This window comes from Archocentrus centrarchus, chromosome 22, assembly GCF_007364275.1.
Source record: "Archocentrus centrarchus isolate MPI-CPG fArcCen1 chromosome 22, fArcCen1, whole genome shotgun sequence".
In the NCBI taxonomy this organism is placed as follows: domain Eukaryota; kingdom Metazoa; phylum Chordata; class Actinopteri; order Cichliformes; family Cichlidae; genus Archocentrus; species Archocentrus centrarchus.
In genome coordinates, this window is record NC_044367.1 from 11,669,777 (window position 1) to 11,685,187 (window position 15,411).

At 40.0% G+C, this 15,411-nt stretch overlaps 2 protein-coding genes across 3 annotated transcripts; one reads left to right on the forward strand and one right to left on the reverse strand.

Annotated features, from left to right (window-relative positions):
* The first annotated feature begins 1,123 nt into the window (after positions 1–1,123).
* reep1 (receptor accessory protein 1) lies at positions 1,124–11,155 on the forward strand. 2 transcript variants are annotated; one of them, XM_030719321.1, is made up of 8 exons: positions 1,124–1,203; positions 2,818–2,890; positions 3,008–3,084; positions 3,248–3,368; positions 3,815–3,928; positions 4,181–4,343; positions 5,795–6,057; positions 8,502–11,155. In XM_030719321.1, exons 1-8 carry the CDS (start codon positions 1,172–1,174, stop codon positions 8,571–8,573), a joined length of 915 nt encoding a protein of 304 aa, XP_030575181.1. In that variant the 5' UTR covers positions 1,124–1,171; the 3' UTR covers positions 8,574–11,155. The 2 variants fall into 2 exon arrangements, with proteins under 2 accessions (XP_030575181.1, XP_030575182.1); XM_030719322.1 differs by lacking the exon at positions 5,795–6,057.
* A 51-nt stretch (positions 11,156–11,206) lies between these two features.
* Positions 11,207–13,701, reverse strand: mrpl35 (mitochondrial ribosomal protein L35). The gene is made up of 4 exons (XM_030719323.1): positions 13,628–13,701; positions 13,301–13,466; positions 11,583–11,727; positions 11,207–11,482 (listed from the first exon to the last, which is right to left on the reverse strand). Exons 1-4 carry the CDS (start codon positions 13,656–13,658, stop codon positions 11,294–11,296), a joined length of 531 nt encoding a protein of 176 aa, XP_030575183.1. The 5' UTR covers positions 13,659–13,701; the 3' UTR covers positions 11,207–11,293.
* Positions 13,702–15,411: the final 1,710 nt, after the last annotated feature.

Genomic DNA, 15,411 nt, shown 5'->3' on the forward strand with positions numbered 1-15,411 from the left:
CATTTCAAACCAATTCCTGTGTTTTTTTTTGTTTTTAAATGTTTTTCTTTTGGGGTTTTTTTGTTTTGTTTTGTATGGGGGGGGGGGGGGGGGGGGGCATTTTGTTAAAATGGACAAAAAGGTCAGGTTTCTGCCAGCCACAGCCCTCCCTTGGCAGCTTTTTTTTTTTTTTTTTTGGATTGTAACCGAACCTCGACTCTGTTCTCTGGCTTCAGTTTGCAGGTGAAAGGCTAGACAAAGCCGAGGTACTGTAGCTCTAATAATGCAGGTGCTCTCAGGTTTGTTACCAGGGCACGAGAATTTCAAGGCCAGGCAATATCTCAGACATTTTATCCACATTTGTCACTTTTTTCAAAACTTTTTATGAGGTCTTTTTAATGGGGTTTTTGAGGTCTAGATGGAAATCAGGCTTTAAATTTCCTCTTTGCCATGACTGCAATTTTGCTGAATCTGAAATATTTTGGCTCCTTGCTCATTGTTTTAGGGTGGATCAGCTACTGTACAACACCACCAACCATTCTCTAGTTTCTCTTTACAGTTGTTTAACCCCCAAAAATAAATTTCTTTTTGAAGAGTGTTTAGACTAAAACATTTGGCTCTGAGATAGTGTAATGGATAATACTCTTTATTATTTAGACATAAACAAAACATACGAATACCTTTATTAGTCCCACAATGGGGAAATTACAGTTAACAGAACACCCAGTCAAGAAGTTAAACTGTAGGTAAATCTGTATTTAAAATGTTGGAGCAAAGTGTGTGTATAATCATAAATAGCTGATTTATTACAATTACCAGAAAACGACTCATATTAACGCATGTTGGCCGTGTAGCTCTACAGTAATTGGGAGGCACTATTAATTGTATTACAGAATACACGCACTCAAAGGGAGCATGGAGTGGGCGAACGGGAGCTATTTTGCTCCTGCATAAAATCAGCACATCTAGACACCCGTGTGGACTTGAGGCTTCATCTGTACGCTCCGGCATGTTGATCTGTTGTCTGTGCAATGCAACACTGCCATCTATGGATATAAGCTGCGGGCCGCTCACTGTTTATCCCGCATCACGTTGCCGCCTGTGTGCGTCCAGACGCAGCCGCCTGGACGCGCCTGTCATCTGGAGGAAACTCCTCCCCACAGACAACGCGTCCTGTCGCCTTCCCAGCGCAATGGTCTCCTGGATCATCTCTAGACTTGTGGTGTAAGTCTTTTTTTTTTTTCTTTTTTCTTTAATTTCAAATTCTCTGTCATAGATGGATGTGAATAGATTGCATCGTCTATTTGTTGCAGGTGGCATATTGAGACTCACAGTAACCATGGAAAAGCTGCGCGCTTTTCAAGCCCCCGCATTTCTGTCTAACCGCCTATTTAATCAAAATCAGACCTCAAAATAGAGAGCAAGTGTCGCACTATTACATTTTTGACTGAAAACAGCTCGTGTTTTAGGGGATTGTACTTTGTCATTTCAGCAGGAATGTGCGCCGGGCCTGTATAGACCTACTGTATTTCTGAACAGGCTGGCAGCGCGCAGCAGTCTGGCACTCTTTGTGTTTTTCAAGTGGATTTTTTTTTTCATTCTAGACAAAGAGATGACGTGATTGACTGAATAATGTATTATCATCATATGAGATGATAAAATGAGTCCGATCTTGAAATCAAGGGCTTCTTTCATAGCCAGAAGCCCTAAATGTCACTGAGTGGCGAGGTGCATGAACAACAGGAGCGGTCTTTGAGTGGAGCAATATTGAGTGTTGATGTCCCACATTGGAAAAAAACAAAAGGGATGGGTCACCCTTCTCAGGTTACAATGCTAGAGCTTTTCATGTTTTGGGAGTGCATGCATATAGCAACCTATTTCATATTATTACAGTAGGTTATGGCTATTTTTGCCCGCACAAAGTATGAATCAGCACCATTGCAGACCGTGTAAAGTACACCTACAGCAAGCTCTAATCTCAAAATAGTGAAGCAATTACATTTCGATAACAAGAATTTGTTGGACTGATTGGACGACCAGAGGTTTGGCGGTTCAAAACCTGACTATGTAGGTCATTTTGGAGAAAGGTTTAGATGCGTCGCCCAGACCTGATATTTTAAGTGTCCTTGTGTTTCTAAACTCCGAGTTAGCTGGCCAGGCCCGAGCAACATGATGTGGGTCAGTAATCTGATCAGGTCGCACTTAACGCAGCTGTTGCTTGGTTGTAGCACGTCTCTGTCCGGACACCCAGCAGCAGCACAGGTGTTTGCACAAGAGGAGAAATTTAAAGACAACATATGCGAGCTAATTTTACCTGAAATTACTTGATCTTATCTGTCAGCTGGCAAGCTTGTATTAGCCACGGCCTAACATTTAGGCTTTACAGCTTATTATTGACCTCACCTTACCTGACAACCTGTCCATCATTTTCCTTTGGCTACAGGGGGTCCAAAGATTTAAAATATATGCACATGGAAATGCTTCAGAAGAAATAGTTACACTCAGCATGTCAAAAAAAAAACAAAACAATTTTTTTTTAAATATCTCTACATGGATTACTTTAATCCACAATACACAGTGCTGTGCAAAAGTCTCGAACCATCCTTATTTCTTTATATTTTGCTAGGACTGGCTGCTCCAGTCTGCATGCCAAAGTATCCCCTGGCTGTGTGAATGACACAACACTGGTTCATCCCTTGAGTTAGAGGGGTGGCTCAAAACTTCTCTATTGTTAATATTCATGTTTTATTACATGGAAATGTGTCAATCTGCCATTCCTGCACATTTTAAACATCTGTTTGGTCTTAAAATGGAACTGAATGGTTTTCTGTCTTTTAGACTTGTCTTTGGTACACTATATCCTGCATACTCTTCTTATAAAGCTGTGAAATCAAAAGATGTGAAAGAATACGTGAGTATAATACCCGCATTTTTTAGCTGTAAAATAATGAGAGCATGACATATTCATAAATATAAACGTTTTATGTGCATCTGCATTAACAGATTTAACTTTTCTATGACATTGCAGGTGAAATGGATGATGTACTGGATAATATTTGCCCTATTCACTACTGTGGAAGTATTTACAGACATGTTTCTTTGTTGGTAGGTGGCTGCAGATGTTTTGTGTGAATGATTATACGGAAGTGCTCCAGGGAAAATATTTTACCTCTGGACTTGACTGTTGTTGGGTTATCATCTTTACAATCTTTTTTTAAAAAATCCTTATATTATGATGTTTTACTGCTATTCTGTGTTTTCACTGCAGGCTTCCTTTCTACTATGAACTAAAGATAGCCTTTGTGGTGTGGCTGCTATCCCCTTACACTAAAGGCTCCAGTGTGCTATACAGGAAATTTGTCCATCCCACGCTTTCCTCAAAAGAAAAGGTGAAATCCCTTTCCTTTTGTCATATCTTCCTTTATTTCCTCTGGTGCGGTTAAAGGAAAGGCTAAGGGGAAAATGTTCAGTCTAGTCTCTAAGTTAGGATGCGTGGTTTTGTATCTTAAAGAACTTGAGTTTTGAGACAGTCTAGGGAACAAAAGTGCCTTTGTGCCAATTCACTTTCCCACTTAAGCTGTTAAAAAAAAATGTGTCTGCTGGACAGGAGAGAAGAAATGTCACAGTGTTCTTCCATTCCACCTTTCCTTTTCACTGTTTTGCCCTCTGTGAGTCAGGAAACGGATAAATGAGTTTTCTGAAGATCGAAAGTCACTGAATGAAATGGTGCAATCAAGCAACACATGAAACAGCTGTCCAACAATTACACAATGCCAATGAGAGGCACCATATTCATGTGATTTCTTTTTTTTTTTTTTTTTTGTTCTTTGTTTAGGACATTGATGAGTATATCTGCCAAGCAAAGGACAAAAGCTATGACACACTGGTGCATTTTGGGAGAAAAGGGTTGAATGTTGCAGCCACAGCTGCAGTCATGGCTGCAACAAAGGTAATGCAGACTCTGGACATTTGTTTTGTACTGACCTGGGGGGGGGGGGGGGGGGGGGGGTACAGTGCTCAGACATTGTAAATAAGGTCATATGGCCATTCACATTCACAACGCTTTGAACATTTGTTTTTAAAGCAGAGGATACAGCAGATTATTGTAATGTTTATTTATTTATGCATGTAAATATGCCATGTCAGCCCCAGTCTGTCTCACATTGCTGCTGACACTAAAACCTAGCTTTTCCTGCTTTAGGGTCAAGGAGTTCTGTCAGACAGACTCAGGAGTTTCAGCATGCAGGATCTCTCTTCCTACCAGTCCGACCCTGTTGACAACAGCTCAGACACTACGCAGCCTGCAGCAGCGCAGCACCGGACCCGGCCTATGATGCGCAGCAAGTCAGAGAGCTACAACAAGGGTGAGGAGACATGATTTCCATACTGCTTCCCGCCACCTACAGTAGCCCTGAAAACTAAAGCGTCCTCGCCTGAAGCAACAGCTAAGAAATAACAGAGTTATAAAACCACCTTATAAAATAAAAATCAGTTTCATAACAATGTACCGATGAAAATATAGGCTCCATAAGCACATTGTTGGAGCCATTACAATGCAGTAGCAGTGCCTGTTCAGTTTGTGCAAGACAGATTATCACACCGATATCTGTTTTCCTGTTCAAACTCGTTTAAGCCCACAGATATTGTTTAGTACCTCAGCTTTCCTGAGTGGCCTCATAACCTCAGCTCTGCCTTCCTGTTTGGATCACGTCAGGCCTCACAGGGCTCACCATGACAAAACTCGCATGTGGCTGGAGGCATTTGCGCCAACTTTTTCAAATGGAATCAGTTATTGTTTGTCCTAATTTGGTGTCATATTTTTCAGATAATAGTTTTTTTTCTGTAATTACATTTAGACATAACAACTGTGGAGTAAAGGTAAACATACCCTCCTTAGTAAACATGGATTCTTGGTGACAGTGTTTCTGTTAATATTTGTAAAATAATACTAAAACCAAACTGCTGTAAACATCTGACTCCATGTTTGAATTTTGCCCAACTTTGAGGATGTTTGTTAGTGCCAACAAATCCAATTAAAAAGACCAAAACTACTACTTTCTGACTTAGACATTGTCCGTGGTTCCTATTAAGGCTGCACATGTTTTGTTTATACGGCTAAATAATTTCCTAAACAGCTGGGTAGTGTAGCTATTTGGAAAGACCTGTTGGGGGACTATTTTCAGCTGTGGATTAACACACATTTGGCGAGCTGCTGAGTATTTGGAGCAGCACAGTGGTGTTGGGCTGGAGTTAAAATAAATATGAATCATAATAAATGTCACCCAGAGCTAAGATGTGGTTCATGAATGTGTTTTTAATACTTTATGTACAGCAGTGGAGCTTAAGGCACAGAGGAATCAGAAAGTTGCGTTTCTGGGTTTGATCTTTTTATGAGATCATTGGATTTGTTGACTACAACAAAAATCACCAAAACACAAAAGCACCAAAGCTACTGAAGTATTTCTCAGCTACATTAGAAGAGCGTGTTTTTTTCTCTCTCTCATGGCAGCATTTGACATGGAAAATAGGCTAAGAAGGTTTACTCTGACTCTTCAAATAATGGAAAGAAGAACAAAGCAGAGCTAATAAGAACAGCCTTGCTATGCTTGTTTTTGCTGCAGCAAATTGGTTCCGGTTTTCATTCTGTTTGACTTCAGCCGTGTGGCGTGCAGGACGCTAATGCATTATGATGTGAACATTCATAATTCCCAGCTGACCAAATGAGTTCCATCTCTTTTGTAATGACATGGAAAGCATTGGGCTTCTGATTCACTGGTTGTTCATTTCCTGCTACCGACCTTTTTCCACGGTACAGGCCAGGATTTTGACATGACTGAGTTTGAGGTGTTGGGGTTGGACCAGTGGGACTCCAAGGAGTTTCTGTCCCAGACCACTTCAACTTCTGAGTCTGAGTCCACACCTATGACACCCACTATGATACCCCAGTCCACCCCACCCTCCGCACCCTCTCTGCCCCCCACTCCCGTGACTCAGGAGCAGCCTGAGGAGGTGAGGAAAGAGGTGCAGGCAGCATCAAGCTCTCCTCAGCTCAGGCTGACTAAGCGGAAGGCTCCTGAGGTATACTGCCTTGTGAACGTGGCTGCTCAGCTGCTGTCTGATCCTAACTGTCCCTTGAGAGTGGTGATTTACTCACTGATTCACTAATTTCTACGGCTGCGTGTCTAAATAAATCATCATGGTCCAGTACCTTATGCAATGGTGGAGAGCCAGATTGCTAATAGAATTTCTGCACTGATGAAACTGAATCATGCATTAACATGGTAGAAATATTATTTAGTTCAAATGAATGTGTGATTGGAGTGACTCAGGTTTTTTTGAAAATATTAAACATGGTTGACAAAATTACATGGATTGCCTTCCAGTGTGTTTCACCCCTTAGAATAACTTTCAGTTTTGATGTGTAAATGTTTGTGTGAAATCCTTCCCTGGAATGAACTAGTACTCATTCATAAATTTCAGCATCTAATATGCCTTTGATTGGCATTCCCAGTGCTCAGCTAAATAAAGCAGCATTTTTTTAAAGGATAAAGCTGGCAATATTTTTTAGTTGTCAGAAGATTACATAAAAATAAAAACAACAATGAACTGATACTACAAATGAGTATTGTCTGTGTAGCCAAAGCCTGATGCCTAAAGACCTATTTTTCTTCAAAAGAACACAAAACAAAGCAAAAAAAAAAAAAAAAATCCTCCCCCGGTTTAGTTAGTAACCGCTCCATGGATGCAAGGCCAAATGTACCTATTCATTACTCTTCTGTTGAGTCTCTCCCAACCACCAGGCCAAATTACAATTTTAAAGACTCCGGCAAAATTGTTATTTCTAAGCTCCTAATCAAAGCTATTAATTAGACTAATTAACAGCCTTTTAACAGTCAGTAAACACTGATGTTATTGAAGCTATTCTGTGTCACATTTGATGCAACATACACTCAACAGCCACTTTATTAGGTACACTGTGCTATTACCCCATTTTTCCTTCAGAACTGCCTTCATTCTTCATGGCACAGATTCAACAAGGTGCTGGAAACATTCCTCAGAGATTTTGGTCCATGTTAGCATCACACAGTTGCTGCAGATCTGACAGCTGCACATCCATGATGTGACTCTCCCGTTCCACTGCATCCCAAAGGGGCTGTACTGGTGACTGGACTACTGGTGGTGTTCAAGAAACCAGTTTGAGATGATCTGAGTTTTGTGACATGGTGTGTTATCCTACTGGAAGGAGCCATCAGAAGATAGGTACACTGTACTCATAAATACATGGACATGGCCAGCAACAGTACTCATGTAGCCTGTGGTGCTTAAGTGATGCTCAGTTGGCACTAGAGACCCAAAGTGTGCCAAGAAATGTTGCACATGGAAATGTTGCAGCAGAAATTGAGACTTTTCAAACCAGGCAACATTTTTCCAGTCTCCTATTGTCTGATTTTTCTAAGCCCCCGTTAATTACAGCCTCAGTCTCCTGCTCTTAGCTGACAGAAACAGCACCCAGTGTGGTCGTCTGCTGCTGTAGGCCACCTGCTTTGAGATTTGACGTGTTGTACGTTCAGAGATGCTCTTCTGCATACCTCGGTTGTAATGAGCGGCTTTTTGAGTTACTGTTTCCTTCCTATCAGCTTGTAGCAGTCTGGTGGTGCTCCCCTGACCTCTGAAACCAACAAGGCATTTTCACCCAGAGAACTGCAGCTCACTGGATATTTTTTCTTTTTCAGACCATCCTCTGTAAACTCTAGAGATGGTTGTGTGGGAAAATCCCAGCAGATCAGCAGTTTCAGAAATACTCAGACCAGCCTGTCTGACAGCAACAACCATGCCACATTCAAAGTCACCTAAATCACCTTTTGTCCCCATTCTGACGCTCGGTTTGAACTTCAGCAGGATGTCTTTCTTAAATCCACGGGGTTGCTGCCATGTTTATTGGCTGCTCATATGTATGTGTTAATAAGCAGTTGAACCGATGTACCTAATAAAGTGTGAAGACTGTAAATTAAACGCAACAGTTACTACATTCATAGTCACAGCAGGTCTAGGCAGCCTCTTTGGTAAAAACTCCACACTTGGCAACCTTTGAAAATGTTGCGTGTTGTGTTTTTACGATAGTCTGGTCCCAGGACACTGAGCTGGAAGGGGTTAATCCAGAGAAGAAGATAGTCACTAAAACAATGTTTACTTCTGTTTTGTAATGTTTCCAAATATTTACAGTCCATTTTTTTAAAAATTGCTGTCTCCCCCTTGAAAACAATTAAAGTAAATATTTGCAATCTCCTCTCCTGTTAAGTACTTCAGTAGAAATAAACAGGCTTTGGTCTGAGAGGCAAATTGGAGGCAACTGTTGAAAAACAGGCAAACACACTGTTATTTTTGCTCTCATCTTGGGTTTTTCTGACAATAAGAAAAACGGAAAATAATGCCAGCTTTTATCCGTTAAATACTTCGCAGCTCCTTGCAGCTATTGGCTGACTAAATTCCATCTCCCTGTTCACTTCTCTCATCCCTTCTAGCCTCCTCATAGAGTCTTAAGGCCTCTCACAAGATCCAGGAGTGTTCTTTCTTCGAACAATGAAGCCATGTGAAACTGTCCTCAAAACTACTCCAGCTGCCTTTGCTGCAAGAAGTAAAAGAAAATACTGAATGGCCAAAAGCTACATGACTGAAGCAGCCCTGCTTTGGAATAAGGTATTACCAAAGTGACCTATGATGACCCCTCTATATACAGTATATAGCAAGTGGTTCATGATTTAAAATGTTGAAGTAGGACAAAAGAGTGAATGGGTGCCATGCTGATAGACACTGAGTTTGTTGGTGATTGAATATGTATTTATGTACAGTTTATGTGTACTTCATCTCTATGATTTCATTGTTTTTAATCTATCCAGTCTGGGCAGGCAATTGCATGTGTGTCTTCCCAGGCATCAGTCCACTGTTATTAAACAGAATGTACTGTCACTGAATATTACAGCGGGCACAGTGAGCAACAGTCACTGCAAGAGAATGTGAAAGAAGCTGAGGATCAACAGAATAGGCAAGGCAGTTTTTAACCCATATTAAACTGTTTTCTTGGAGAGCAGCTTTTCTGCACTCAGTAATTATCGCATCAAAGTATTGATAAATCATTCAGTTATCCAAGAAAATTTCATTATGAGATGTTAGATAGCAGTGACAGACACGATTATGTTAATTACCTCTCTCTTAAAGCCTTAAAAAAAAAGATAGCAGAGACTTAAATGTCACTATGTGTGGTAAAAGCATTTCCAGCAGAGTTCTTGTTAATATGCACTATGTTTAGAATATAAATCACTGCCCTCAATAATCTGAAATAGCCAAAAACAATAAAAGAGAATCACAAAAAAAAAATAGAAAAAAGCATTATCATCAGTCACTTTTATTATTGTGCATTTCTTCTGTGGCAAAGAAATTGTTTTTGTGTAACGTCTGTATCACAGATTAAAAAAGAAAAAAAAAAAAGAGGTCACTGCATAAGATGTTATGTTAGTGGAGCAGACTGTTTTTGACAATCTGTTTAGTTTCTAAGCATGTTTTGTCATTTATTTGGCAGTTTTAGTGCAATTAGGATTAAGTCACTTTCTGCTGTAGCAAAAGTAGGATACTACATGATTAAACATTAACTCTATATTGACATGGTTCTTTTTCCATGTTTAAAATCACTGTGCAATGTTCTGCTGTGAACTGAGCAACACTAAACCTGACTCTCTTACCGTTATTCGCTTCTGTTGTTATTTAGAAAATCATGAGAGTGACTACAGTGTTTTTCAGGTTTACAGTTTCTGTAAATTAGTAGTGCGTGGTGAAGCATTGCTTGTTTTCATCCTGAACATTACTCACCGAGCCCGAACCTTGGCAACATTCTACACTAAAGTATCACTGTGCTGGTTGTTGATTGATGAATTTGCGCAGTAGATTTCTAACTTTCCTACGGTGGCCCTGAGAGGTCAAATGCACTGCAACTTAAGAAAACGCCGGCATATATGCTGCAAAAAGTCTCAAAAAACACAACAGCAGTGTTTCTGGGGAGACAATAACCTGACAGAACAGCTGCGGAAGTGACAAAAAGCAAAACGTGCGAAGGATCGCACCGAGACGCGCTTAAAAGAAGCGGAGAGAGAAAAACATGAAGGGTAATGTGTGTTTTAATCACGATTCATATAATACTGATGCATGTTTGCTATTAGCTGTTTACTGTTATATTGTCACTTATGCAGCTGTTCCATCACGTTATTGACTCCCCAAAACCCACTTCCATTGTTTCGTGAGTTTGTTTTTATGAGCTTTTACAGCATTTTTTCACATTTCTATTGTGTTTTATTCAACTTTAATTGCTTCTATTTCCGTTGTGTTTTATTTTACTATTTGTTGGCGTCTTCTTAAGTTGCAGTGTGTTTGACCTGTCAGGGCCACCGTACCTTCCTCTATGTATCCGCATCATTTAAGGTGGTTTGAAACAAAAGCTTCTCAGGTACAACTGTTCTGTTTACACGTCACTCAGTCTGATGTTGTAGATACACTTATGCACATGAAATGCTCTTTTAATGGATAAATGGTTAAAAAAAATTAAATGGGGGGGAGAAACAAGAAAAAAAAATCAAATGTGTTTAAGCATTAGTAGTATCTGTGGTAGTGTTGGAGGTGATTTCTTTAAAACTCATGCAAAGCAAAACAGGAAAAAAATGTTACAACGTTGCAGATTTGTATACTTGTGTGTAGATTGATAAACTCATCATTGCATGATGTTTTGTTAATTTGATTTCTTAAGTATTTTTGTGTGAAGCTGTTGGTGTCTTCAGATGCCTTGCTGGTAAACATTTTTTATTTTTAGTTGATTTGAAAAAAAAATGAAATGTTATATATATATATATATATATATATACACACACATACAAACATGTCTTATTAACTGGTAAATTAGCCACTTAACACTTTATTAACGGGGAGACAATTTATTGTACCAACGTATCCTCAATTTTTTTTCTGGCAGGCCAGAATGTGAAGTTAATTCAACTTAAAACTTAATTGTGAATTATATAAAACAAAAAGCAGTGATGTGATGACATATTGGTTTATGACTATCAATTTGTTTCACTCGTTTAAATCTTTCTGTTGGTTAAATCAATTTGCAACCATTAAATATAAAGCAAAACTTGTGTGTTTTCTTTTTTGCCTACATGTTCTAAAAGAAAACTGAAAACAATTCGAAAACACAGGGATTTATTTGATACATACACAACATCATTACATTACAAGCAAAAGATGAGATGTTATTACATGAATCAGCAAATTAGGGTTTGAGGTTGACCCGATCGTGGTACTTCAGGTATGGATCGTCGACGTACCAGTTTCTCCTTTTCCAAAACGAGGTTGTCATTTTATCTAAAAGCCCGCACTGTGTTTTGTTGCAGAATACAATCTCCCTCAGGCGCTTTCGTCTGGCAGGCAGCTTCTTCCAGAGCTTCTTCTTGTATCCAGCCTGTTCGCATTAAAAATAAAGTATTCAGATTGACAAAACTGTGTTTTTAAACATGTTAATTTAAGTAAACACTATTCAGGCAACTGTAAAATGCACGCACCTTGCGCCGGATCCAAAGGCCACAGTGCAGCCTCATGAACCTGTCTGTGACAGATTTGACACTCTTTCTCTTCCCCTTCTTGATGCTATAGTACGTCAGACTTCTGCTCGGCTGCTGACTTAGACTAGGAACAAGTGCTGACACCCTGCAACGACACAGAAGCAGAACAGCTGTTATAAAGAACATACACTCATTTTGTTGGGTACACTTGTTCAACTGCTCATTAACACATATCTAATCAGCCAATCACATAGCAGCACTTAGCCATGCTGACGAGCTGCTGACGTTTAAATAAGTGTCAGAATGGGGAAGAAAGGTGATTTAAGTGACTTTGAATGTGGCATGGCTGTTGGTGTCAGACAGGCTGGTCTGAGTATTTCAGAAACTGCTGATCTACCTGCATTTTCCCACACAACGATCTCTAAAGTTTACAGAGAATGTTCTGAAAAAGGGACAATATCCAGTGAGCTGCAGTTCTCTGGGTGAAAATGCCTTGTTGATGCCAGAGGAGCATTGCCAGACTGCTTCAAGCACTCACTACAACCAAGATATACAGAAGAGCATCTCTGAACACACAACATGTCAAACCTTGACGCAGCAGAGCTACAGCAGTAGAACACCGGGTGCCACTCCTGTCACCTAAGAACAGAAGATTGAGGCTACAGTTTGCACTGGCTCACCAAAATATTTTCTTGGCACACTTTTGCCCCAAACTACCAACTGAGCAGCATTTAAACCCCACAGCCTGCATGAGTATTGCTGCTGACCATGTCCATCCCTTTATGGCCACAGTGTACCCATCTTCTGATGGCTGCTTCCAACAGGATAACGCACCATGTCACAAAGCTCAGATCATCTCGAACTGGTTTCTTGCACATGACAATGAGCTCACTGTACTCAAACGGCCTCCACAATAACCAGACTGGGATGTGGTGGAACAGGAAATTCACATCATGGATGGACAGCTGACAAATCTGCAGCAACTGTGTGGTGCTATCATATCAGCATGGACCAAAATCTCTGAGGAATGTTTCCAGCACTTTGCTGAATCTATGTCACGCAGAATTAAGGCAGCTCTGAGGGCAAAATTGGGTCCAGTAAGGTGTACCCAATAAAGTGACCAATGACTACAGAGTAATGGCCATCTCGTAATTAAGAAAACTGTAACACCTAACATCTACTCGTGCACATAATAAGGTGCTTAAAGCATAAAAAAAAATGCCAGCATTATTTTTCAGACCTTGCTGCAAAGCATTTTGATTATAAAGAGTCTTTGATTTAGCAGCTGATGAGGTCGCATTTTATTCATCTCAGTTTCTTGGTATTTTATAGCCTTTGCCAACCGTATAAATAAGTCACAACAAAACTTAATGAAACAAAGCACCAAATTCACAGTCAGCTCTGTTACTGTAAGCCCTCTGTGCTGTATTTAATAAGTGGGCCAGCTGTCGACCACTAACAAGTGCCACAAGATGAGATTAGTTCGGATTACCAATTCAGTGAAACTTTTTCCTGGAGGAAAGCCTGCACCTAATCACGATTAGGTGCAATGTAACCTAACCTGTTACATTGGGGGAACGTAATTACTCAAACACACTTAATTAAGGATGCAACTTTACTTCCAAATACTTTTAACTTCACATAAACAGTTTCTCAAACGTGTACTAGAAATCTTCCAGTTCGGTTGGAGGACAGAGTGAGCCCCGTATTTGCGTTACCTTTGCAGGAGGTTGTAGCGGGGTGTCTGACACACTGCGCCCCGAAGAGGAGCGCGGACAGCGGCTGTAGCAGACTTGCAGAGTGGGGCGGGGTGGATAAGGCCGGAGAGCCGGCAGGTGTGCGGGGTCCGGGCGCAGATAGACACGGACAGCGGCCTCAGCAGCCCTTGGTCAAACACAAGGACAACGACAGGAAAACACATGAATACAAAACCGACTTCAACTACTGCTGCTGTCTGTGCTGTTCGGTAACACACAGATAACAAACGTGCACCGTATCAAGAGGGTGAAATCAAAATATATAAATGCCAAATTGCAGTTACACACCTGACAACCTCCGTGCCAAGGCGGCCGCCATGCTTCCTCCTGAACGCTCTAGTAAGTACGGAGTCCCGTTTGGACAAACCTTCTTGTTCGGTAAAGCGGCACAGCGCTTTAGCGCCACCTAGCAACTACTGCGGGACATAGTATTTTGTTGATCTTCTTTTGTGTCATTTTTTTTTACCTTTCTGAGCTGTTTTGTGGTACTACATTTATTTTATTGTGCTTTTTTCTGTTTTTTCTTTCAATGTTTTGGCTACTGTGACTCAATAATTTACCATCTTTTGGGATAAATAAAGCACAGTACTGTGCAAAAGTCTGAAGCCATTCAAATCCATTCTAAAGCCAAACAGACATTAAAACTCTGCAAGAATGGCATATGAACACATTTCAGTGTAATAAAACAAGATTATGTGCAGTCTTGACCAGCCCCTTGTTTCTTTATATTTTGCTTCCAAGGAGCCAAACTTTCTTGTAACCTTTAAGTGCTCTTGAGCTCCGGACTTTCTGAAGGTCTTTCAAAGGTTTTCTTTGGGCATTGGCTGCTTTTTCAGTCATTTTCAATCCAGTCCTTGGACCTAACCATTTTCATAGCAATGTTTGTTTTCTGTTTTGATTTTGTGTTGCTGCTGCTGTTGTTCTTAAGACACTTAAAACTGATGTATGAATAATTCAAGCAGAAAAGATCTGTAGCAATGGGTCTTATGGAGTGATGAATCCAAATTTTAAAAAAATGGTTTAAATTGACATCAATATTTACGGAGGAGGTCAGCAGAGAGGTACAACAGTGAGTGTCTATAGCCATCTGTAAAACACGGTGGAGACTCTGTTATGTTTGGAGCTGCATTTCAGCCAGTGGTGTTGGAGATCTTGTAAAAAATGAATTGAATTATGAACGCAGAAAAGTGCAGTCAGATTGTGATCCATCATGTAATACCACCTGGAAAGCATCTGATTGGTAAATCCTTTATTTTTCAGCATGACAATGATCCCAAACATACTACCAATGCAGTACAAGCATACCTGGATAGAAAAGCAATGAGTGGAACGCTATCAGTCATGGATTGGCCTCCCCAGAGCCCGGACCTCAACATTGTTGAAGCAGTATGGGATCATCTTGACAGAGAACAAAACAAAAGGTAGCCAAGATCCAAAGAAGAGCTTTGAATGTCCTTCAAGAAGCCTGGAGAACTATTCCCGAAGACTACTTAAATGACAAGAAAGCTGCCAAAGAGAGTTCAGACTGAAGAATAAAGGTGGTCATACCAAATATTGACTTTCAAGCTTGTTAGAATTGTACAAACTCTGTTTTTGCCTTATACACTGTATTTCTATGTATGTTTGTATGTTTCAATAAATCACTGTGCCTATTTCCCATTTTTCTAAAATATGAAAAGAGGGTTGACTCAATACCTTTGCACAATAATATCCATAAAGCCAAAATAGTCACTTCAGAATATCTAAATTTTTTCTAATTGACACCGATTGCTTCTTTTAGTCTCTAAAATTCATTACAAATAAGGAAATGCATGTCATGCTGAAATTTATGTGGAAATGCTTATTCATAGAAGTCACTTTTTGTCGTTGTTTTTTCTTTATGAATTGCTTATATGTTGCATATCGAAAAATATTGATGCAAATTTTATTTTTAAGCATTGTTACCTCTTAATTTTTCAATATAACATTTATTACTATCACCAAAAGATTAGCAGGCAAGCCTGAAATGACTGTCACATTTTATCCAATAGAAATGTGGTACATGTATGTACTCCTGCATTAAACATGTACGC